General features: G+C 42.0%; 3 protein-coding genes across 3 annotated transcripts in view; 1 reads left to right on the forward strand and 2 right to left on the reverse strand.

The window, feature by feature from the left end:
• Nucleotides 1-26,458, reverse strand: part of LOC125006460 (nuclear factor 7, ovary-like) — a 1,183,669-nt gene that overhangs the window by 551,655 nt on the left and 605,556 nt on the right. The window lies entirely within an intron of this gene.
• On the forward strand, nucleotides 2,184-4,468 carry LOC125006467 (nuclear factor 7, ovary-like). Its single transcript, XM_047582516.1, has one exon. It carries the CDS (start codon nucleotides 2,184-2,186, stop codon nucleotides 3,558-3,560), a length of 1,377 nt encoding a protein of 458 aa, XP_047438472.1. The 3' UTR covers nucleotides 3,561-4,468.
• LOC125006466 (nuclear factor 7, brain-like) lies at nucleotides 22,202-24,338 on the reverse strand. Its single transcript, XM_047582515.1, has 2 exons — nucleotides 24,204-24,338; nucleotides 22,202-24,123 (listed from the first exon to the last, which is right to left on the reverse strand). Exon 2 carries the CDS (start codon nucleotides 24,104-24,106, stop codon nucleotides 22,730-22,732), a length of 1,377 nt encoding a protein of 458 aa, XP_047438471.1. The 5' UTR covers nucleotides 24,107-24,123; nucleotides 24,204-24,338; the 3' UTR covers nucleotides 22,202-22,729.

The following is a 26,458-nucleotide window of genomic DNA, read 5'->3' on the forward strand; positions in this document are numbered from 1 at the left end:
TGGCTGTAAAATAAAAAATGACTAAATCACAGACAGAGTGTTTCGAGGTTCCCGCTATCAACTGATGTCATGTCAGAGATCAAAAGTAGCACAAGTGATTAATTTACATGCAAATGTAATGGATTGTTACTTTAACCCTGAAGCAGCGTCCGATCGAACGGACGCCAGGACGGACCTGGACAACTTGACCCTATTTCTGCTTAACCGCCCTGTCTGTTGATTTCCATAAAACTCCTGCAGCTTTGAGAAGAGAAGTGAAATACGAGCTGACGGTGGGTGGAGAGTCAGAGCTGGTGGAGGCGAAGGGAGAAGCCGGGGGGTCGGTTGGAGCAGAGAGAGGAGCCTCCAGCGGCAGAGCAGCAACATCTGTCACAGCTGGCAGCGCCTTGTCTCCATCTCCCTCATAGCCTCTCCTCCACCGATAGTTCCTCTTCCTTCCTCCTTCCTCATTATCACATCCTTGACTTCTACAGAGTAGTCGACTGCTGCATCACTGATCACAAGACAATACCAACATGGCCGCCTCCTAGAAGACAGGTGAGGAGTCCAGGGGGTCACTGTCCATTCTACCGGGACATGTCAGTCCTGAACTCTGACTAAAGTACAACAGACATGCTAAGGCTAACGCTAGCAGAAGAACGGTCCAGTCAGTAACAGTTTCACCAAGAGAGAGGAGGAGGCTGCACGTCAACTATCTGATAAAGTTATTAGAGCTTTAGCTTCAGAGAAACACCTGCTCCACTATCCATCTACCAACAGGCTACTGATGGTGCAGATTCATACACAGACCAAACACATCTGCAGAGCACAGTATATGTGTTCTGTTAACTGTGGCTGTAGAGCGTGTTTTTGTCCTTGATGTCAGTGAATGCACCGTGTGAGAGATGGAAGTTATGGTGGAGCTGAGACACTGATGGTGTTCATGACGTGGTCGACAGTAGCTCGTGTTCAAGCTTTAACTTGTAGAAATCCTCCGTAGCTTCTTGTCTGTGAGATGCTACAATATGAATTCAGGTCAAAAACATAGATTTAAATAGACTCTACTGTATTTTTATTAATAACGTCATCAGTAACTAACTGACATCACCACACTATTCATTAACATTATTTATTAATATGTTACTGGGCTGAATGTAATTCAGTTGAACTGGAGAAACGATCCTCATGGATGCAGGTTGAAACCCTCACTGAGGCTCTGTGCACCACATAAAACAGTCCTGCAGTGGCCCAGATAGCCTGGAGAATTAATAAGCTCAACACTTTCCCGTCACACACTGTATAGTTGTTCCCATTTCAAAGAGGAGCTGAGTGTGTAATCTATATCATGAAGCGTCTGGGGGCTATTTTTCACTGTCTGCTTCATAATATTCAAACCTCAGAGACAGCCAACATGAAATACCTGAACAACAACACAATCCACTTCACTCTGTCACACACTCACACACAGATATGCATGAATGTGAGCTATATACATAGTGTACGTGACGGCATTATCCTGGATCACTGCAGGATGATTATAAATGTTTATTGGGCTGTAACAACTAATCAGTGTCAGTGATCATATAAGTTATTGTTTTGTCGTCATGATGTTAAAGAAGAACCAGATGAATGTTTAGGAACAAGTCAAAGTCCTGACCTTCATCCAGTAGAAATGTTGGAGCATCAGCTGATGAGAGGAAACCACCAACATCTCACAACTCAGCTGGTTCTGATCTGAATGGGATCAGATTAGACCCTGATCATATAAATATCCTGATAACACACTGGAACAACTCACTCGACAACTAAACACCATCCGCTGACACTCCCTCTGAGATTAAACACCTTTGGATTAAAACATCCCTGAATAACAGGTCAAAGTTCAACATTTATCAGAGGAGTTCTGGTTAAGCTCCGCCCCCTCACCTGATTCACCTGAGACAAACCAGGAACCAGTTTATTATTGTGTGACTAAAGAGAGACACAGACGATCAGATTCAGCTTCAGACCAAACTAACACCTTCCTCTGAGTGAGTCCAGCTACAGGAGAGAAAAGTGGAAACTACAACACTGCTGCTTCAAGCTGCTGACTCTCCACACACTGAAGGTGAGTTTGACCAAAAACAGGAAGTTAGTAGAAGATGGAGGAGCCATGACTGACTGGACTTTGTGTCTGCTGTGTTCCAGCTTCACTCAGAGACTAAATGGCTTCCAGATTAGAGGAGGATCTCTGCTGTCAGGTCTGTCAGGAGGTCTTCAGAGATCCTGTTATTCTGTCATGTAGCCACAGCTTCTGTAAAGTCTGTCTGAAGAACTGGTGGAGAGAGAATCCATTACACCAGTGTCCAGTTTGTAAGAGAAGATCTTCAAGAGATGATCCACCTTTAAACTTGGTGCTGAGGAACCTGTGTGAGTCCTTCTTACAGGAGAGAGATCAGAGATCTCCAGAGGCTCTCTGCAGTCTGCACTCTGAGAAACTCAGACTCTTCTGTCTGGACCATCAGCAGCCAGTGTGTGTCGTCTGCAGAGATTCAAGAAAACACTCCAACCACAGATTCAGTCCCATCGATGAAGCTGCAACAGATCTAAAGAAGAACCTTCAGGAAACTCTGGAGCCCTTAAAGGAGAAGTTAAAGGTTTATGAAGAAGTTAAAGTGAAGTTTGATGCAACAGAAAAACACATCAAGGTCCAGGCCCGACACACAGAGAGGCAGATTAAGGAGCAGTTCAAGAAGCTTCACCAGTTTCTAGCAGAGGAAGAGGAGGCCAGGATGGCTGCACTGAGGGAGGAAGAGGAGCAGAAGAGTCAGATGATGAAGGAGAAGATGGAGGCTCTGAGCAGAGAGATAGCAGCTCTTTCAGACACAGTCAGAGCCACAGAGGAGGAGCTGAGAGCTGAAGACGTCTCATTCCTCAACAACTACAAGGCTGCAGTGGAAAGAGTCCAGCGCTGCCCCCTGCTGGATGATCCACAGCTGCCCTCAGGAGCTCTGATAGACCAGGCCAAACATCTGGGCAACCTGGCCTTCAACATCTGGAACAACATGAAGGACCTGGTCTCCTACACTCCTGTCATTCTGGATCCAAACACTGCTCATCCAGAACTGATCCTGTCTGAAGATCTTACCAGTGTGAGATTAGGAGATGAACAACAACTTCCTGATAATCCAGAGAGGATTGATTGTTTCTGGTCTGTCCTGGGCTCTGAGGGCTTTAACTCAGGGACTCACAGCTGGAATGTTGATGTTGGAGATAACATATGGTGGTTACTAGGTGTGTTAGCAGAGTCTGGTCAGAGGAAGGGAGACATACGATCTGGATTGTGGGTATTAAGGTTCTATGGAGGTAAATACTCAACATGGTCACCACCAGCTCCTTTCACTGTTCTCCCAGTAAAGAAGTTCCAGAGGATCAGAGTGAATCTGGACTGGAACAGAGGAAATCTGTCCTTCTCTGATCTTGATACTAACACACACATACACACCATCACACACACTTTCACTGAGAGGATGTTTCCATTCATTGGAACTGAAGATGAACTCAAACCAGTGAAGATTTTACCAGTGAATCAGATCAGTTAGAGATAAACAGGATGATTCTGTTCATGACGTCGTTTCTTTCTTTAAAGTCAGTGAATTTAAAAAGTATCTGCTCCTGTAGATTTAAGGTGGACTTGTTAGTTTTAAGGTGGACTTGTTAATTTTAAGGTGGACTCGTCAGGTTTAAGGTGGACTTGTTAGGTTTAAGGTGGACCAATTTTAAGGTGGACTTGTTAGTTTTAAGGTGGACTGTTAGTTTTAAGGTGGACTCGTCAGTTTTAAGGTGGACTAGTTTTAAGGTGAACTTGTTAGTTTCAAGGTAGACTTGTTAGTTTTAAGGTGGACTCGTAATATTTAAGGTGGACTTGTTAGTTTAAGGTGGACTTGTTAGTTTTAAGGTGAATCAGTTTTAAGGTGGACTTGTTAGTTTTAAGGTGGATCAGTTTTAAGGTGGACTTGTCAGTTTTAAGGTGGACCAGTTTTAAGGAGGACTTGTTAGTTTTAAGGTGGACCAGTTTTAAGGTGGACCATTTTTAAGGTGGAGTTGTTAGTTTTAAGGTGGACCAGTTTTAAGGTGGACTTGTTAGTTTTAAGGTGGACCAGTTTTAAGGTGGACTTGTTAGTTTTAATGTGGATTCGTCAGCTTTAAGGTGGACTTGTTAGTTTTAAGGTGGACCAGTTTTAAGGTGGACTTGTTAGTTTTAAGGTGGACTTGTTTTAAGGTGGACTTGTTAGTTTTAAGGTGGACTAGTTGTGTGCTCAGTCTTGATGTAAAGTTGTTGATTTCAGAGCTCAATGTTTGTCTCTTAGAAATGAAAAGCTGATCCAGTTGATCCAGATGTGACTGATCTGATGATGTGAGCTGTATTTCATGTAACCTGTGACCTGCTGTCATTCATCTACTTTCTAATAACACTGTGTGGACGACAATAAAAAGGGGAAAATGTTCAGACTTGTCTTCATTGTGACTCAACTATAGATATGATCCAGTGTATTGACTCTCTGACTGAGGGCTGCGTCTCTACAGCTTCATGCTGGTGTTCAGGTTCACTTAGTGTAATGTGTTCTAGCTCAGACTGCAACAGTAAAATGTTGTGCAGGACATGAGTCAAGATCCTTGGCAGTACAAACACCACTTAATGATATTCTTTCTGAACATGTCAGAAACCAGTTGCTATTAGTTCTGAACGGACTCAACTCGCGTCGCTCTCCGTCAACATCAAATGACAGAAACTGAAGGTTTCTAGAGGAAGGGAGGATGACGCTCTAAGAAAAAGAAGTGTCTGGTGGAGAACGAGAGGATGAGTAGCATCAGCAACAGAAAGTTTTGTAAGGATGTGGCAATGAAAGATAAAACACAACTACAGATCCATTAAATCACAAGGTAGGATGAGGTAGAGTCAATTAACCTGAAACTTACAACATGGTCAAGAAAAAGCGATGCGATGGGACAGGATATCCAAACCAAAGCATCCAAAAGCTAAAAACACAGACGACAATCATCAATCATCAAACTAGTTAGAATGACATAGAAAACAGGATGTCCTCTCTCTGGTTTTGTCTTCATTTAGCTACTGAAATAAAACCTCACAACACACAAGCAAACCTCATTCCTTACTGGACTTTTTCCTCTAACATCCAAATTACACCTGATCCTTGGCTGATCTTCTGGACATCAGCCGGTGAGCGCTGACATCGAGAGCAGCGACTAAATGTGCCAGATTTCTCTGCCCATCATCAGTCTACTCCTGATATTCTCTGATCTCTATGAATAATGCAAGACAAATGTGTAGTGGTGAAGCCCTGTTGGGTCTTATTTGGTGTTAGATTATAGTTGGTGATGGCTGTTTAAGAGATCGTGCAAATGTCATCTTGACTGAGTGTGTTGTCTCTGCTTATTCATTTATCTACTGGCTGGTGATGTTAATTAAAGAGAAGACAGGAAGAAACACTGTAAAACTGGACAAACAAAATATACAGAAAATACCACTATACAAAGATGCATTAGCCTCCAGCTAACAACAATGAAAAAATGCATGTATATGCCAACACTTACACTTACTCCAAATTATCCAATTATATTCCAAATTAATTATGCTTAATCTACAAAACACGTGGTTTTATCAGGATAATCAACAAAACACATGAACGTACAAACGATGAGTTGTTTTATAAATACTTATTCCAAACAAATAGTTTTAAAATGACTTGTATTGGAAAACAAGACAAACATCCAATCAAAAAGCTGCTTTTCCTGTGGCAAATTAGGCCTAATCTGATCTGATATGAAGTGTGGGTCTGAGCACGTTGTTGATTGTCTCACTCCAATCTTTTCTTTTAATCACCAAAACCAAACCAAAGTTGTCTACGAGCGGCAGTAGCTGGTATGTGATAAAAACTGATAAAAAAGTGTTTGTGATTTTTGGGTTTAGCACCAAAACATACAACAAGACAGATTTTCATGGGTGACAGTGACAGTGTTCGCCTCAAGCTTCCCTCTGTTCTGCCTCCAGCTAACGTTGCGATGTCACAGTGACGTAGGCCATGAAGACCATTCAAATAGTCCAAGCTGTTCTAAAGCATCTAATTAGGAGCTCACTGAGGACCTGCTGCTGTTCATTGTGGCAGCTCACAAGTCAGGAAAGGGCCATAAGGTCATATCTAAATGTTTCAAGTTCCAGTGGCTACAGTGCAAAGTACTATTGGAAAATCTCAGAGGACGTGGTCAGAATCCACAACTGACACCTGTGCTGCCCAGGAGGATAGTGAGAGAAAAAGAATCCAAGGATCATCACCAAGGCCATCCTGGAGAATATGGGCTCTGCTGGTGGCAACGCATCAATGCAGCCAGTTCAACGGACACTGTTGGGTTCCACGGACGCAGACCAAGGAGGACGACATTTCTCCAGGTAAGCAAACAAACGTCTGCTTGGCCTTTGCAAACGGTCATCTGGACAGAGAAGAAGTCTTGGTCAGATGAAACAAAAAAGAAAATTATCTAAGAGACAGTACTCTGGACGCATGAATAATCACACAAAACTGAAAGAGTGTAAGTATTAGAATATATTGTATACAACAGGAGATTGTTACGACACCTTAACACACAAAGTGACATGGAGAATCTCAAGGATACAACTGGAAATCATTTGTCTCTTATAGCATTCACACTGACAGAGATTATCACGATTGGCTCATTCCCACAGCTAAGAATACACGTCAAAAACATGACCATATCTAAACCACATTCCTGTCATACAGAAATAGTGAAAGGTCTCCTTTTATGACGCTAAACACCTCGTCACTGTCTCCTCTTATGACTAAACCATCTGTGTCCAGTTAATCCATCAAGCAGGGGATAATAATAACCTAAACTTTGTACACAATAATGAAAACAAAATGCAAACCATTCTTTCTTTGTATGAATTAATGATCATTCGCATCTTCACTTCCACATTCCCTCCACTTCCACAACGCCACCATGAAAAAATGGCAAGATTCTCACCAACAACATCCAGCAGTCTGCAAAGAAACTCGGCTCAGTGGAGAAGAAATGGTCAGGGGGCAAAAATATTAACCTGACTTGAATCCTTGATAATCTGTGAAATAGAGATCGACCAATATGGATTTTCTTTAGGGCTGATATCTTATTATTATTATATATATTATTATTATTATTATTATTTTAGGGGGGCCTGACAGGCCTACGAGTACAAGCATTTTCCAGAACCCAGCACTCTGCTAGTTAGGGAGGGGCAATGTATGGGCTGCAGCAGCACAGGGCTGCTGGAGAACCTGGAAAATAATTATAGGAAGTGTTTGATTGCTGTAACAGTCAATAAAGGGTTTTCTATTGGTTACTGAGATGGGCAGGAATAATTCTGTACGTGCCACTTTTTGTTCACGTGTAAATAAAAGCTGAGGAATATTATTTTCCACAATGACACCTCTTGTACATTGTCTTATTATCTTCTGGGGGACGTCATTTCCAATCAAGAAAAAACTTGCTGTTCAATGAAAGTCAAAATTTGCCAGGGCTATGAATAATTTACAGCCAGACTGTAAATTGAACAAATGTCCTTTTACATGCACGTGAAAAAAACAACTCATTACTGCCGTAATCGGACGATAACAGGAGAATTTAAGTGCATGTAAACACGTTCAACGAATCGGAGTTTTCATCGCATGATGCGTGTGCGCATGCTCCACCACCGCTGCGCTGGCGCGTGACCCCGGAACAAACACGTCCAAGAAGCCGATCACAGAAGAAGAAGAAGAGAAACGGAGCCGTCTGAGGGACAGCGCAGATTTACCTGCACCAGAAGTAGCACGAACATTACGTACAAGATTAAAAATGTACTATTATCTGTCTGGTTGTTATTTAAATGTCGGTCACATGAACGACTCTTGTTTATTACATCACGTAATAGATCAACCAGAAATCGGGCCGTATTAACGTGGTATTATCCCGCTGAAGAGGAGTGTGGAAGAGGAGGACAGTTATTCGATAACTTGAGCTGCGTGTAAACTGGGACAATGACTGTAGTGAGAAAGTGGAATTTTGAGCGTAGCTCGATGAAGCTCTGCATGTAAACGCACTGTGTGTGAATCTTAACGTCTGCTACGTCATCACTTGGGACCCAAAATGGCGGCGAAGCGGCGCCTCTGAACTTACAGCAGCTTCTTTTACGCACAAAACGATGCGCCCTTGTTCAATGACACAGTGTGCATGTATTACTCCAGTTACATCCACAACAATAACTCCTTAATAAAAATGAAAATATTAACCTACTAACAGTTTATATTAAAATACATTATTACCGTGATCTCTCTGCTAGTAGAAGCTAAATAAAAACTTGATAAAAATGAGTAAAAACTCACCAAAACCGACGTAGTCTATGTCTTTTGTACTCTTCATAAATTCACGACCAGTTAAGGGTTGTTTATAGTTTTTTTTCTAACAGTATTCCACTCTTCTCCGTCTCTGGTGTCTGTTTTCTTCCTCGACGTCTTTTTTTCTGCTGCTGCATCACTTTAGCGCCGCCGGTGTCTTAAATAATGAATTCTAACATGCATTTAAACGATGTAAAGCTGGACGTGTTTAGCGTTGTTTTATTTTTCTGTTATTTCCGCTTTTAGCTTGTTATCCGCTTCCTTTTGTCTTTTAGTTAGCTTGTCCTTCCATTCTTAACAATGATGAATGACATTCATACTAACTGCAACAGTAAAATAAAATTGGAGTAATGTATAAAATAAACAGATCAACTGCTAATAAAGTTGCAATTAAAGAAATTTGAAGTGATTTAAGTCCAAACTTTGATTTGACCAGAGGCGAATTATTAAGAATAAATATGAAAATATTTTATTTAGTGTTTATATGAAATTAAACCATCAGAAGTAATTGACCTGGAGCACATGATCAGAAGTGGAACGTCACGGATGTGAATGACGTCATTGGTAGTCTACAGCGAGGGAAGGGGGCGGGGCAAGATTTGTAGAGAAGGGGGCGGGGCGTTGTCGCAGATCAAAGGAAGATCAAAGACAAATATACTGGGTGTGCCTTTGATGTTAATGACGTCACACCTAAAGCTTTATATACAGCATTACATCCAGTCAATATATTCAGTCTTCATTACACTGACGCATCAGTTCGTGAACGCTAGTTTCTCAAAACGCATCGCAAGTCCCTAAAAGACAACGCAGGTTCCTAAAACACTTTTCAAGTTACTAAAACCCTTTGTAAGTTCTCAAAACACAACAGAACTAACTCAACAAATCCTAGTTTCTGCATCTAATACAACACAGACAAACTCCATGGACAGAAGAATCAGTTCCCAGATGCAGGAGGTCCCTGAAATCTCAGTGGACACAGTTCGTCCACTGGTTGAGTCCTTCCTTAAGAAGATCAGCCATGACCAGTGGCTGTTATTGGTATCATCCACCCCGGATGATGAAACCAAATATTGGCTGTCAGAGCTGCTGTCAGACGTAATAGCACTCGCTTCGACGGTTGTTCTTACCCAATACCAGAGCACCGTCGTCATTTCTGAGAAGCACGTGTTGACCACTATGGGCGACACGATTCCTCAGACTTTCGCTCAAGTCCTGGAAGTTCCAGAGGAGACTCGCTGTGAGAGCTCAGATATTTTGACATCCTTGATTGCCGAGAACGTGATGGACAACGTGAACTCTTCCCTGTCTTCTGGCGAGAAGGATACGGAGAAAGGTAAAAAGAAAGTCACTCCGATCCAAAGAATGGATGTTATGGTTGCTCACGCCATTAACATGCTCAAAGAATTTGCTGCCAAGATGAGAATGTGCAGACTTCATCTGTGTAGGATAAAATCACGTCCTCTATCTGCAGCATCTAAAAAATCACGTCCTGAATCTGCAACATCCAAGAAATCACGTGCTGCCTGGTCAACATCTATGGAAGTTATGGAGGAGACGGAGGATGTGGTGCCACCAAAAAGCAATACCTACCACGCCTGGACACCCAATGTGGAAACCCAGCAGACACCCTCCAGAGGATCTAAGGAGAGAATGTGCAGACCTTGTCTGTGTAGGATAAAATCACGTCCTCTATCTGCAGCATCTAAAAAATCACGTCCTGAATCCTCAACATCTAAGAAATCGTGTAGTGTCCAGCCAACTGTAGAGGAGCAAATTGTAGAGGAGACTGAGGATGTGGAGCCATCAAAAACACCCAGTGTGGACACCCAGCAGACCCCCACTGAGCCTCAGAACAAGTCATCAGTTGGTTGTGCTTCGGCTGACAGGACGCCAGTACATTTATTTTCTGCCTCTGGATCTGAGGAAAAGCAGAAACAGTCTCTGGAAAGCAAAACACAGACCCTGAAATTGAATGAGGACAGACTGAAATGGAATTTAAGCATTTTTACTCAGTCACTGGTGTTGAAAGCCGCCCAAAAATCACCTGCTTTCTTGGCTCCAGAAGATGTACATATCATCCAGACGCGCCTGTGGAATAAAATCTGGGCAGAAGTTGACTGCGTAAACATTCCGACAGAAAAGTTTAAGAACCTCCACAAGAAGGTGTTCAAGGACCTTTGCAAGGCGGGGTTCTCCTCCAGCACCGTGCTGATTTTCATGTACATGCAAAATCAACAGGTCGAAAGTTTGATCGTCAGTTTGTTTAAGAAACACGTGACTAGACCAGGTATCGTCAGAAGGTTCCTCTCAGATGTAGGCAAAGGCATCCTCAGCATCATCATACAGAGTGGATTGGTTACTGAAATTCCTGTAACATAGTTCAAGCTATGTCATTTTAAGGGGTGGGGGAGACTTTTTGTTGGTTTCAGTGATCAGTCGACGAGGGGATTATGAAGGAAGTGGGGGAGGTGGGGTACAGTTTCCTTCAGGGGGTGGGGGGTACTGTTTGTTGGTTTCAGGGCTGTACAGAGACCAGTCAACGAGGGTTTTGTCATGGGAGTGGTTGGTTTGGTTGAGGGGAATTCTTAAAAGGGGGGTGCTTGACTCTTAAGGGGATAGGGCTTTTTGGGGTGGGGTGAGGGGGTGGACAGAGACCACTTTACGAGGGGGTTAAAAATGGAGTGAGAGGGGGTTGGTTTGGCGGGTGGAAGCGGTTCTTTTGGGCAGCGGTTGGGGGTCGCGGGTTGGGTGTCGAAAACAACGGTGGGGGTGGGGGGTAAAGGTTGGGGGGGGCAGAAGTTTCTGAATACTTTCTCTTCCACTTGTTGGTGCAAGACACAGATCAGTGGTTGAGGGAAATTCTTAAGGGGGGGGTCCTGACTTATAAGAGGTTGCGGGTTGGGGAACGGTGGGGAGGGTTAGGGGTTAGGGGTTTTGGGGGGGTTTTTTGGGTGGTGGTGGCTGGAGGTAGGGGTTGGTGGGTTGGGCTTTGTTGGTTTCGGGGCTGAACAGAGAGTCAGTGAGGGGGTTTTCAAGGGAGTAAGAAGTGGTTGGTTTGATGGGTGGGAAGGGGTTCTCTTTGCTGGGGGGGGGTCTGAGTACCTTCTCTTCCATTTGTTGGTGCAAGACACAGATCAGTGGTTGAGGGGAATTCTCAAAAGGTGACTGGGGGTAGGGGTTGGGGGGTTGGACAGCGGTTGGGGATGGAAGGGTTTCTTATAGGAGTGGAATTGGGGGCCAGGTGATGGGGTGGGGTTGGGGGTAGTCTTTGTTGGTTTTGGCTGGACAGAGACCAGTTGACGAGAGGGTCATCAAGGGAATCAGAGGGTGGGGGGGTAGTCTTTGTTAGTTTCGGTGACCAGTAGACGAGGGGGTCCAGAAGATTCTGAATTCCTTCTCTTCCACTTGTTGGTGCAAGACACAGATCAGTGGTTGAGGGGAATTCATAAAGGGGGGGGGGGGCTGCCTGACTTATAAGAGGTTGCGGGTTGGGGAACGGTAGGGAGGGTTAGGGATGGGGGGAGGTTATGAGGGTTGGAAGGTTAGGCTTTGTTGGTTTCGGGGCTGGACAGAGAGTTAATGAGGGAGTTTTCAAGGGAGGGGTTCTCTTTGCTGGGGGGGGGGGGTCTGAATACCTTCTCTTCCACTTGTTGGTGCAAAACACAGATCAGTGGTTGAGGGGAATTCTCAAAAGGTGGCTGGTGGGGGGGGGGGCTGACTCTTAAGGGGTTGTGGGTTGGGGATCTGGGGGGCAGCGGTTACGGTTGGGGGGAGGATGTTGGGGTGGGGTTTGGGGAGGGTCAGGGATTGGGTTGGGACGGGATGTGAGTGGGGGGTGGGTGTGGGAGGGGGGTGGGGGGTGGCGGGTTCTACATTTCATCAAATTTAAATCAAAAACAAAACAATAAAATTGGCAAACAACATGTGATTAGTTTAATGTCATTTACTAAGTGCTTCTATCATGTTCATGGTTCTCTCCCTTTGTCCGTTCTCACTTATTTTGGGATTTTCCTGCTTCACTCTGCAATGCTTTTTCTTACCTTCAGTGTCAGGCTCCTTAAACTGAACTTTATTATTTCACCCGTCTTTCTTATTTCTGCGTGTCTTTCATTTCCCTTCTGTACCAGTGACACTAGTTCTGTTCCAGTTCAAAGATCCAAATCCAGATGTGTTCTTGTCCTGATTTTATCAACCATGCTCTCTGCAGTCTGAACTTGAACTTCATCTCTTCCTTGTCACACAATCAAAATAACATTTTCTGTTGCCGTGTCTCAGTTTCCTTGATGATAAAAGCGACGTCCTGTTGATTGTGTATGCTGTTCTGTTCCTCCTCCTTATGACGATAATGAAGTGGCTGCACTTCACCATTTTACAAACAGATTTTATTATCATCTTTTTTTGTCAACAACTGGAACTGAAAGGATGGATAAGACGAACGTTTCACATTTCTGTGTATCTACGCAGATAAACACACCTGTTCATACACACTCACACCAGAGCTGGGGAGAGGTTTATTTGCGTCTCTTGTGCTCAGGAGGCCCGCCCACTGAGGGTTGGCATGGCGATATGCATCACGCTGTGACCTCACATCCTGTTGGTGGGTTTGTGTCTCAGCGGCGTCTGGGGAGGACAAACTGCAAAGGAAGTTACTTTGCCGACGTCCTTGAAGGTCGGCCCTTGGTGACGCCGCCTGGCTCTGGGCCTGGCTCTAATCTCATTAACCCCAAGGTTAAAAAGAGCTTCATTAATTAAATAAAGGTGATGGAATCATTTGATTCTTTGGGGACAAAGTGTGGAAGCCGACCTGGTCAGTGCTCTGTTCTAGGACAGTGGCCCAACAGCAGTGACACGGCAGCGTGTTCTCTCTGGTAGAATAACATGTGTAGGAGCAGCTGCTGCTGGATGTGGATCTGGTGGATCTGAGTCTAAACGTCCCATTTACCTATCAGCCCTGAAAAGGCGCTAATGCTAGCTAGCAGTCTGGAACCGTCTGAGACGTCAAGTTTTAGGATGAGAACATAAAAAAAGAGTCAGCATTAAGTTTTAAAATGTTTTCCACAATCATAGAATTTGATCAAATGTTAAAATAAATGTAAGTTATGTTTATTTTTTTGTGGTAAATTTGTGATGTGTTGCAGGAAAGTGGGACAACACATGTCAATGTTCAATAAAGCAGCAAAGAAAAGAAAAGTTAGAAAGAAAATTCAAAAGAAAACCAAATATCTCTGGAAATAAAAAAACAAAAGGAGCCGAGAAACACAAGAAGCAACAGACAAAGTGGAAAATGATGGACAGATTATAAAAATTTATTCTTTAACTGAAAGAAAAAAGATTGCTGCAGCCGCACTGATTAAAAGTTTAAAAGATATCGGAGAGCAGTAGAGCAAAGGTCTTCAACAGGGGGTCTGCGACCCCTAGGGGGTCCACAGAGGTACTGCCAGAGGTGTCGCAAAATCTTTGGTTGATTAGATATTTATATATATATATAATTTTCTCCCACAAATTTAAATTTATTTAAATACAGAGAGTTATCTTCTGCTAGCACTTCATTCATTCAGCAACCACACTTGACCTGTCACTCCTGTACACAGTTGGCCCCGCCCCTATCGCAGCTGAGCCAATCACGAGGCCATGTATTACAAGCTGACTGAGTTTATTCAGTCCACAGGTAAAATCCCAGAAGATCAGCAGAAGAGAACCTAACAGTGAAGCTTGCTCCCATCAGACATCTACTGAGAACAAAATGAATTTTTGTCACTTGAACAAAAAAAAGAAGAAAAAAATGAATATTTGAACCTGTGTATTATTGGAATATCTTAATATTGAATGTAGAATGATAATAATAATGTACATCTATAAATAGCAATGGACTGAGTTTAATATAGAACACATATAGTAGGTGGGGAGGTCTCCTCTTAATCTCTCCATCAGATTGAAGACGCTGCATTAAGTTGCTGTTTTCAGTGTGCGCATATATTTGTGTTACTTCCTTAGTTTGGTCAGAGCTGTGAATAAAGGAGCGAACAGTGATGTGAAGCTGGTCGGAGGCAGAAAGAAAACGGGAACCTGACAAATTCTAATTAAAACCACAAACGGAGCCCGTCGGTGGTTAAACACCAACAACACAAACATGACCTGTGGGTAGGTTCAAATGCCACGTTGTGCGTTTGAAACACGGATTCACCAGTCAAGAGTTGGCTCGGATGTAAAAAGGCTGAATGAAAATGAGTCGGGCTGCAGGATGGAACCAGGAATCAGCATTATTCATGAGCTCCTGAGCTGCTGCAGGGGGCGCTGCAGGCTGCGCCGCATGTATGTTTACAGCTATTGACTAATAAATGTCATCTTTAGAGGACGATACAAAGAGATTTCCTTGCTTTCTTCTTTGTAAACCGGGAACTAGATGAAATAAAATATGTATGATGTGAGTTCCAGGAGACCACTCACAGTAATAATTAAACAGGATGAGATGGAGATTTAACACAAGAACAAGAAGAGATCTTCTTCTACCGCATCAACACAGCAGACACTTCACAACCTCTGTTCTACTGAAGCCTCCAGCTCCTGAACACAGCCCACGTCCTCAGAGGGATCTGGTCTCTAGAGTCCTGGTGTGAACAGGGTTCTGGTCTCTATAGTCCTGGTGTGAACAGGGTTCTGGTCTCTAGAGTCCAGGGTAGATGTGGGTGTCATCTACATATAATCTGAGCTTCAAGGTTTGACCTGAGATGGCGGAATGGAGGAAAAAAACCCATGGAGCAGAAATACTTTGAGGAAATTGAGGTGTATTTGGTGGAGAGTCGTATCTGACTCGACTCCATCATCTGACATTTAAAAGAAAATAATGTGTTTTCCACTGAGCTGCAGCTTAAAGCTCAGGGGAGGAAACGAGAGAGAGAAATGGACGAATCTATTTGAGAGAATGAATGAATATGTGAGAGAGAGGAAGAGGAAGAGGAAGAGAGGCTGAAGGGAAACGAACATGTCCTGTGGATCTTTGCTTCATGTTGAGGAGGAACAGACTCCTCGGCTTCATGGGCTGATGAAGAAAAGAAAAAACACATTCGCTGACATGGGAAATGTAAATGTACTTTATTTACATAGAAGTTTACCACAACCCACAGGTGAACCAGAGAACTTTACAGGAGGTCAGACAACAATTCAAAACACACCAGGAAACAAGTACAATAATAATAAAAAAGTGATGTAATAATAAAAAGAAGATAAAGAAGTAAAATTAAATAAGATAAATAAAAAATAAAGTGTTGCCACACTACTGGGTACTAAAAGCCATTCTAAATAGATTTTATAGTTTAGATCTAAAAGGCCCAGGTCAGTAATAAGACACATGTCAATGGGAGGCTTAGTCCAGATCCTCCCAGACGGCTGCGTCCCAGCATCAGACAGATAAAGAGTTAAGAGCTTTAAAAACAAACATTAAAAGTTTACAACCAATTCTAAGATGGACTGGAAGCCAGTGGAGTGAATAAAGGACCGGAGGGATGCGCTCTGTTCTCTGAGAAGACTGGGAGACTCAAACTAATTACAGCGTGGACGGCGTCTTCAAGGTCTTTACGACTCTACAGTCGCAACTGAAAGAAGCTCGTCTTGACAACATTGTGTGTTTGTTTTTCATTGTAGAGGATGAAGCTCTGATGAACTGATGGACACTTTAAAGACAGACATACCTAAAGCCATGAACACCTGCAGCCAATCTAGAACCAGGTCAGGATAATGATGATAATGTGGATTTATTAGGATAAAAAGAACAAATAAAGGCAGCTGGACTGGTTGGGTTTCTTGAGGTTGTTGTTTCCAAACCAGTAGCATGTGATTCAGGAACTACTGAGACTTCCTTCTACTGACCTCAGCAGTGGTTCAGCTGATGAGTCTTTAGAGAGTCTGGTCTACAGATGAGCTCCGCGTCATCGTGGAACCACAGATGTTCTCCAGCTCCATGGGGGCACACTAGAACTTTTCCAGAGTTGGTGCAAGAACAGAACAGAGACTATCATCGCATCACATTTACAGAGGCATTTACGTGGCTATGAGCAAACACAAACAGTGCTGTTAGTTCATATGATAATACTGCAGTATAAGCTCTACTACTGTACATGGTCTGTGGTGATGTTTGACTGTAGCTGATGGTGCTGAGCAACATCAAAGGAGGTTTGTACGATGGTTGTCCCCAAATACGAAGTACATCCATCAGATATACAGTATGAAGTCTACAGGCTTCCGCTACAGGATTTCAAGGTAAATCACATCAGAACTTCAGTCCTTTTTCTTTAAATAAATAAATAAATAACTACACATTTCAGAACCTTCATGTCTGTTCAACTGAACATTTAAAGAAAGAGGAAGTGACATGCATCAGTTCTCCTCGTCCCTCTGGGAGGGAAGGGAGAGCCCTATGAGTTTCATTGTGGATATAAAAAAAGAAACCCTCACAGATATTTCTCTCGTGTCCACAGTTATTGAAAGTTCCTGAATTCCTGATTATTAGAGTGGAACTGGTCTGTGGTGAAATAAGATGTAGAGACGAGCACCAATATGAACGAGAAGTGATTCGCTGCACGTGTGGAAAGACGAGTGCAGCTCGAGAAACTGAACCCACTGAACATTAGACGTCTGATGGACGTGCAGATCATGTCTATATCACGTCTGTTAGTTCAGGACCAATTCTTCACGTCTACACAACCTGCAAACTGGGAGATTAAACACCATTTAATTATTTATTTAGACTAAATTTTATTATTATTATTATTATTATTATTATTATTATTATTATTATTATGTTTTCATGTTTATTTCCATTTCTCTGTATTAATGGAATCCATCAGGTCTGGCTAAGATTAACCGCTAGGCTAACGTTAGCTCTGGTTCTGCACCAAAGCCATACCCAGTTGCCAGATGGGAACAAATTATCATACCAGAAGCTTAAAGTTATCGTATTGTGAGAGAAATAATTGTACCTGATCTGATGTTGGTCAGGACCATCTGCTACAGAAAAGATTACAGCCATTGCATAATAGCTTATAGTGCAGTTTTACTATATAATATTAAATAAACTATTGTTGGAAAAAGTCAGTCATCCTCTTATCTTGTTCTTATCTTCTTTACCACTATTTGAATGTATAAATATTGTAAGACATTCATTTAATAGCAGTTTAATAGCAATTTAATAGCATTTAATTTGGTTCCAGTGTTGTGCTTGGCTCCTCACTAACAAGTTATGAGAAAGAGCTCCAGCGTCTGCATCTTATTTCAGAATACGCTCTACACCCACGACACTTACAATATCACCCCAGAGTGTCATTATAGGATGTAACAAGACTTTTTTACTGTTGTGAAATTTCTCAAAATATTTCATTTTCATCTAGAAAATCAAGGTGAATGAACCTTATGCGGTAGAAGTCCAAAGTCTATGTATAAAAAATACTCGTAAAACACAGAGGAGGTGAAAGTAACATGTATTTTAACCCTTATTATAATGTAATTAATTTGTGACGGTGTCACCAAAATAAATAAAAAATGAATTGAGTGTAGCCCATAAAGCAATAAAATGAAAGTTGTAGTAAAACGGCGTGTTTTCTCTATCATATGAAGAATTACATTTTCACTGTATGTGATGAGGTATGATGTGGTCTGTCTGATTGCAATAGTAATTGTACAGTAATGGGTCTATGTGATAACTGGAAAGGTTATATATGGAGGATGTGTCATGGCGGAAGGGGGGAGAAGCGGGAGACCGCGAAAGTGAACAAAGGACTAAGTGTGGACCTGTAGCAGGACCCAGAAGTCGTGGCTTGTCTGGTTTTCCCAACCGAAATAATTAGAAATAACCTTAAGAAAAGACATTGGTGAGCGGCTACGGCATCATTCTCTACCGTGGATGGTTCCGGCGGGTCCCCCCCCCCACCCGACCGACCCTCGGCGTGCTAAGCGGGGAGCGGACAGGAGAGCCTTTCCCGGAGGATTCATCACTCAGGCTGGATCCGAATGAGATCAAGGCTTTTGTTTTCTTCTTTGTTCTGGTAAACCAGTAGCGATCGATCGCATATTTTTCTTTTTCTTCTGTGATTTGGAACGAACATAGTTATCCTGAAAAGATCCCCTTGAGTGTAAGTAACTCCAACCCTAAGAGGTGAATTGTTACAAATTACATTACAAACAGGGTTGATCTGCCAAGTGCAGGTTTAAATTAATTTTGGCGGGTGTTAATAAAAACTTACTAGCCAGTTTGGCCAGTGATGCCTGAGCTGCTCTACTGTTCTTGGTCATGTGTCCTCCCTGCAGTACTTCCTACATTTCCCATGAACACTGCCATAATGCTACGTAACAGACGCCCATTAGCTGTGCGCAGGCACGCTGCAGTCTGCAGTGCAACCAGCGCAACAGTGGGGTCACGACAGCTTGATGGATTATATCACTGGTGTCATTTACATTTATAGCCTATGTCTTCATTTATATTGTTCCAGTTTGTGTTTGTGTGTCCTTTTTTAAAGGATGTCAAGGCAAAGAAAACCTGACAGAAGACACTTCTTTTGGAGTCAAAGTGTAAGTTACTTCAAGGTTATAGAACTGTAGAGGCTCAACAATACAGATAACTTTTTAAGGTTATTTTTACTTATTATTTTCATGTGTTCGTGTGGAAGAGAGCAACTGTTTAAATGAGCATCTAGAAACTGAGGTTTTATTGTATTTTCCCCACAGAGTTTTGGGGAATAAATCACACGTAATAATTATGTGGAAGTGAAAGTCTTTTTTGCTGAGACAATAACTTTACCACCAAACTCAATGATCATTGTTCAAATGTCATGCATCAACATATTCTTGTCTGTGGACACTAATCTACTTGTTCAGATGTTATTTCATTTATACCTCAGGGTATTCTTCAAAGTTGCCTCGTTGTCTTTCATTAGTTGTTTTAACCTTTAAATTGCAGAATGCATTGAATTCTGGTATTCTCCTTGTATATTCAGATATGAATGAAACATGTCAATTACTGAATAGTTTTTCTGACTATTATCATTTGCTTGATTAGTCTGCTCTACAGGATGTGAAATAATCTTTGCAAATGCAAGAAAAAAAGATATCAACTTTCAGGAGTGCATCCTTGGAGAAGCTTTGTGTCCCCACCAATGACAAAATCAAACCTCCCTTGGGAGCATACGCTGTAAAAAAAAAAAAAAAAAAAAAAAAAAAAAAAAAAAAAAAAGAGGAGGAGGGAGCAGCTAAACAGTAAAGTAAAAAGTAAAGTTAAACTAAATGCGGCGGTAGCTGGGACAGATGTCTGGGGGTTAGAATATCAACAGAGCGAAACGAAGAAAAGAAAGTTTAACGCTTAATGGCTGACGGGTTGTGAATGACTAATTTCTCTTATTTTCACCGGAAAAAATCTGGCTAGTGGAAATTCTAATAACATTGGCTTGTGATCAAAGAAGCTAATTTAAAACCCTGATTACAAAACACATTTTATATGAAATGAGACGTATATTTCTTTTATTTTAAGGACCTTTAGCAGATTGTTATATTTGTTTTCATGTAGGGCTGGGCGGTATTACCAAAATTCTGACGGTATCACAGTATATCACTGTCCTTTTTTTACATGCATATTCATGTGTTCACAACATTTTCAACTGTTTGAGAGAGGAATTAATGCAGTAGATTGTCTAAGGATGGACTATTATGCTGTGATGTATGCGGTGAGTATTATTGTAGTGAGTAATGTTGTAGTATAATCCCACACTAGTAGTAAAACCTGCTGATGTGCAAATCTGGAGACATTTACAGCTCAGAGATAAAACAAAAATAAATAAATAAATGTTATCAAGATGAAATGAAGAAACAAGGACACTTAGAGTTTAAATAAAAATATTTAAACCATCCCAGTGTAAACTATCCAAAATTCTAAATTTTCTTTTTCCTTTATTGGGCTATTCAGATGTCCCACCAATAACGAACTTTTACCAGGCCACATTTGAACACACATGTAGGGGTCAATCACAAAGTAATGATCCACATTGACTTGTGATTACAAAGTAATTGACCCTCGTCTGATGCTCATAATTACGGAGTAGAACTAAAATGCGCCATAATACAATTCAATGCAACCGAGTGGGTGCTACTTTACTGGGGCACTGTCCACAGAGATGATATGTAAAACATATAATATTCAGTTAGCTACCCTAGGAATCGTTGCTCTACAATGAACTGGAGACTTATTCAGAGCGTAGCCCGTCTCTCATCCAATGACAGCTCGGCTCTGGAGTCCTAGTCCTTGCTCTGCTGCTCCTACTCCTGGCCTCCCTCTCGAGACTTTTCTGGTGTTCAGATTTGTGTTTTTTGGGGCATCATCTTAACTGATCTTTACATAAAGAAAAACGAACCATGGACCAAACCATTTTTATGAAGGGGCCAAGGGGGAAATTAAAATAAAAATAAAAATATTGCGTGCCTGTGTGGCTTTGTTTTAGCTTGGATTCACTAGTATGACTATATTAGTTAAGTTTTTGTATAATAATTTAGTCATATAAACAAAAACATAATTTTTTGTGTTTCAAATATTTCTCTTGGTTTGTTTTTAATAGGTGGTTTATATTAATGATTGGTGCTCTTGGTAGTAGTGTCTCTCAGCTTTAGTATCTTCATCCACTTCCCCATCTCTACAATGTTCCATTTGATTTTCCAAGTTCCAAGTTTAAGAGCTGTTAGAGAGTGAACCAGACTGAAAACATTAGGACACTTGTTCTTCTTCATGGTTCCTAATAAACCAGTTCAGAGGGGGACCTTGTAGACCACATTAGACCCTGATTAGACCTGACAATGTTTCCTTGATCTTCTCTGATTGGCTCAATGAAAACCACATGACAATAAACCTCATTGAGAGGAACCAGGACATCAAGTTACCACATGTGGTTCTTGGACTCATGGAGGGTTAAAATCAAGTGATAACACAGGAATTCATTTATATGAAGACTCTTCTCTTCCTCCGGCCTCGAGGAGAGAGACAGAGTCAGTCGTCCTCTGATAAATGAGTCCTCCACCAACGTGGGACGTCCTGCCAGCGTTGCTGCTGTGTTCCACCCAGTGAAAACAGCTCTGCCAATGTTTATTGCCCTTGAGGGAGTTTTTCCACCCACTTGCATCCATCTCCAATTAATTGTCGAGTTTATTTACACCTTGCTGTTGCAGCCAAATGAGGGTTTGCTTTGAATGGAATGAATGTTTCTTTCTCTCCGTCTTCATGTCTGACTCCCGCTGTCTTTTCTCCCTCTGTCTCCTCCACTCTAAAACGCAGAAAAGAAAATAATTGGCGAAGTGTCTAAAATGCAAATTGTCCGGGTTTGCTAATTATCCTAACATAGATGCTTGAAGTCCCACAGTTTCTTTTATTTATATATTTTGTTTTTTTTGTGTACGAGGCAGAAGACAGAGGCTTTGGAGCTGGTTCAGATTAAGAGGTTTTTCTTGAGCTCTGGCAGCTGGAACGGTCTCATAATGACGCTTCATGTCTGAGAGAAGACCGACAATAATAAACATCTACTGGTAATTAGACCATAGATGATTTTTAACAATGTAGAATGACAAGTGAAATGGTTAGAGCCAAATCCCCCAGAACAACCCCCCGAAACACATCCTGATGGCATTGAGACTGACAGCCATTTATTTTGTTAAGAGTTGGACCAGTTTTTGCAGCACTGTGGATGATTCAGGAGGTTTAATGTTGGTGCATTAAAGGGCACCATTGTTTACACAACAAAACAATATAAAATATAGCTGAGGCAAACGATCATGGCAAATCATGGCTTGTTTTTTGTATTTTTATATTTTACCAAACATGTGTTTCCATAATTCATTCTTTCTACACTTTCACATAAAAAGAATCTAAACATCTGAGGATTTTCACACAGCAGTACAAGTAGACAGAGATAGCACCCAATCAAACACATGAATCAAAATATTAGACTTGTGTCTTTGTTTAATCAGAAAAAGAAGTTCATATTCATGTCCTTGTGCCCAGTGTGTGAGTCCACGAGTCCTTTAGACTAAATATTTGTGGTAACAGCTGATCAGGGTCTAATCTGATCCCATTCAGATCAGAACCAGCTGAGTTGTGAGATGTTGGTGGTTTCCTCAACATCATCATCAACTGATGCTCCAACATTTCTACTGGATGAAGGTCAGGACTTTGACTTGTTCTTAAACATCATCTGGTTCTTCTTTAACATCATGATGACAAAACTACAACTTATATGATCACTGACACTGATTAGTTGTTACAACCCAGTACACATTTATAATCATCCTGTTTATCTCTAACTGATCTGATTCACTGGTAAAATCTTCACTGGGAGTTTATCCCCATTGAAAGTTAATGGAAACATCCTCTCAGTGAAAGTGTGTGTGAAGGTGTGTATGTGTGTGTTAGTATCAAGATCAGAGAAGGACAGATTTCCTCTGTTCCAGTCCAGATTCACTCTGATCCTCTGGAGCTTCTTCTTTACTGAGAGATCAGTGTCAGGATCTGATGGTGACCATGTTGAGTATTTACCTTCATGGAACCTTACTGTCCATAATCCAGATCGTATGTCTCCCTTCCTCTGGACAGACTCTGCTGACACACCCAGTATCCAGGCTGCGTTATCTCCAACATCAACATCCCAGCTGTGAGTCCCTGAGTTAAAGCCCTCAGAGCCCAGGACAGAACAGTAATAATCAAACCTCTCTGGATTATCAGGAAGTTGTTGTTCATCTCCTAATCTCACACTGACCAGATCTTCAGACAGGATCAGTTCTGGATGAGCAGTGTTTGGATCCAGAATGACAGGAGTGTAGGAGACCAGGTCCTTCATGTTGTTCCAGATGTTGAAGGCCAGGTTGCCCAGATGTTTGGCCTGGTCTATCAGAGCTCCTGAGGGCAGCTGTGGATCATCCAGCAGGGGGCAGCGCTGGACTCTTTCCACTGCAGCCTTGTAGTTGTTGAGGAATGAGACGTCTTCAGCTCTCAGATCCTCCTCTGTGGCTCTGACTGTGTCTGAAAGAGCTGCTATCTCTCTGCTCAGAGCCTCCATCTTCTCCTTCATCATCTGACTCTTCTGCTCCTCTTCCTCCCTCAGTGCAGCCATCCTGGCCTCCTCTTCCTCTCCAAGAAACTGGTGAAGTTTCTTGAACTGCTCCTTAATCTGCCTCTCTGTGTGTCGGGCCTGGACCTTGATGTGTTTTTCTGTTGCATCAAACTTCACTTTAACTTCTTCATAAACCTTTAACTTCTTCTTTAAGGGCTCCAGAGTTTCCTGAAGGTTCTTCTTTGGATTTGGTGCAGCTTCATCGATGGGACTGAATCTGTGGTTGGAGTGTTTTTCTGAATCTCTGCAGACGAGACACACTGGCTGCTGATGGTCCAGACAGAGGAGTCTGAGTTTCTCAGAGTGCAGACTGCAGAGAGCCTCTGGAGATCTCTGATCTCTCTCCTGTAAGAAGGACTCACACAGGTTCCTCAGCACCAAGTTTGAAGGTGGATCACCTCTTGAAGATCTTCTCTTACAAACTGGACACTGGTGTAATGGATTCTGTCTCCACCAGTTCTTCACACAGACTTTACAGAAGCTGTGGCTACATGACAGAAGAACAGGATCTCTGAAGACCTCCTGACAGACCGGACAGCAGAGATCCTCCTCTGATCTGGAAGCCATTTAGTCTCTGAGTGAAGCTGGAACACAGCAGACACAAAGTCCAGTCAGTCATGTCTCCTCCATCTTCTACTAACTTCCTGTTTTTGGTCAAACTCACCTTCAGTGTGTGGAGAGTCAGCAGCTTGAAGCAGCAGTGTTGTAGTTTCCACTTTTCTCTCCTGTAGCTGGACTCATTTAGAGGAAGGTGTTAGTTTGGTCTGAAGCTGAATCTGATCATCTGTGTCTCTCTTTAGTCACACACAATAATAAACTGGTTCCTGGTTTGTCTCAGGTAAACCAGGTGAGGGGGTGGAGCTTAACCAAAACTCCACTGATAAATGTAGTTGAGCCAGTTATTCAGGCGAGTGTTTCAGTCTAAAGTATTTTATCGCAAGGAAGCATCACTTGTAAGCATTTAAGTTGTGGAGTGAGTTGCTCCATTTATATATAGTAAATATATATAAATATATAATATATGTATAAAGATAATAAACAGTGTTGTTTAAAAGGTTCTGTATCCTTCAGAACTATTTACATTTCTTCATAAAAATGTCTCAAAGCATTTCCTTGAAAATCCCATAAGACAAAGAGAATCCAGTCAAACACTGAGGCTGGTGAAGCCCTGAAGGACTGTTTTGACTGCACTGATTGGAGTATACTATTGGAGGCTTCTGGTGTTCATGGACGGTTCGCTGCTTCCCCAACAACAAACTCTGGATCAACAGCAACATCAAGGAGCTTCTCAACAGAAAGAAACAGGCCTTCAGCGAGCGTGACAGAGAAAAGCTCAGACTCACTCAGCAACAACTGAAGAAGAGTCTGAGACAAGCAAAGCAGGACTATAGACGGAAGGTGGAGAGCAAGATGAGGAACAATGACACCAGAGAGGTATGGAGGGGGATGAGCACAATCACATTTTGATTCTTATGTCTATGTCTGGTTCATACATGTTCTTTCTTATCCTGGGACTCTAGGACAAAACAGTTTGCCTGTGGGGATCAATAAAGTGATCTTGAATCCTGAATCTTGGAATCTTTAAACAGAAATATTATACAGGTATGAGTCCTTGTGTGCAGTGTGTGAGTCTGTGAGCTCCTTGTAACTAAATCCATTTCTGGTCGCGTCATTCTGTCAGGAAATTGTAGCATTTAAGGGGAGGACCCAAATGCAGGACAGCAAATGAGGAGATGAGGCAGGGGATCTGGGAAAAGGGTATTTAAAAAACAAAAATCCAACCAAAGGCATTGCAATCAAGGCAGGTAAATCCAAAAGTCAAAAATACAAAACGTGAACACATGACTAGGAGACAAAAAACCACAGGAACACAGGGCATGGAAGTAATGCATGGACAACATCAGGGAAATAACATCAACAATGCAACAGGGAACAAATGGAAGGCAGGGCTATATATACACAAGAGGGCTCAGGGGTGACAAGACACAGGTGAAACTAATGAGGGCAATCACACCAGAAGAAACCAATAAGCAATCAGCACACAAGGAGGCACTTAGAACAGGAAATACAGAAACTTAACAAAATAAAACAGGAAACACAAAACATGACACAGACAGGAAATCAGTATTCTACTACAGAGACTTGAAAGTGTGATCAAGATTACAGGAACTGCACTAGACTGTTTTGAATCATATCTGTCAACATATCTGTCAACTCTTCTATATTTACCAAAGTAAGCTATGGAGTTCCACAGGGTTCTGTGCTAGGACCAATACTGTTCACATTATACATGCTTCCCTTAGGCAATATTATTAGAAAGCACAGCATAAACTTCCATTGTTATGCAGATGATACCCAGCTATATTTATCCATGAAACCAGATGAAACTAATCTGCTGGTTAAACTCCAAGCGCCTTAAAGACATAAAGGCTTGGATGACCTGTAATTTTCTACTGTTAAACTCAGACAAAACCGAAGTTATCGTATCTGGCTCTAAACATGTCAGAGATTCATTATCTAATCACCTGGTTTCGTTGGATGGCGTTACCTTGGCCTCCAGTACTACTGTGAAAAACCTTGGTGTATCACAGTACACAGTAGAACAGGACTGCTTTCTTTCACCTTCCTAATATCATCAAAATTAGGAACATCCTTTCTCAGAGTGATGCGGAAAAACTAGTTGATGCATTTGTGTCTTCCAGGCTGGATTATTGTAACTCGTTACTGTCTGGCTCCAAATACTCTTTAAAAAGCCTCCAACTGATTCAAAACGCTGCAGCAAGAGCACTGACAGGAATTAGCAAGAGAGATCATATTACTCCAGTATCTTTCTTCTCTCTAAGTGCAGGTCTACTTGTGGTTCCTAGAGGTTCTAAAAGTAGAATGGGAGGTAGAACCTTCAGCTATCAGGCTCCTCTC

Source organism: Mugil cephalus, chromosome 4 (genome assembly GCF_022458985.1).
Source record: "Mugil cephalus isolate CIBA_MC_2020 chromosome 4, CIBA_Mcephalus_1.1, whole genome shotgun sequence".
Taxonomy (NCBI): Eukaryota; Metazoa; Chordata; class Actinopteri; order Mugiliformes; family Mugilidae; genus Mugil; species Mugil cephalus.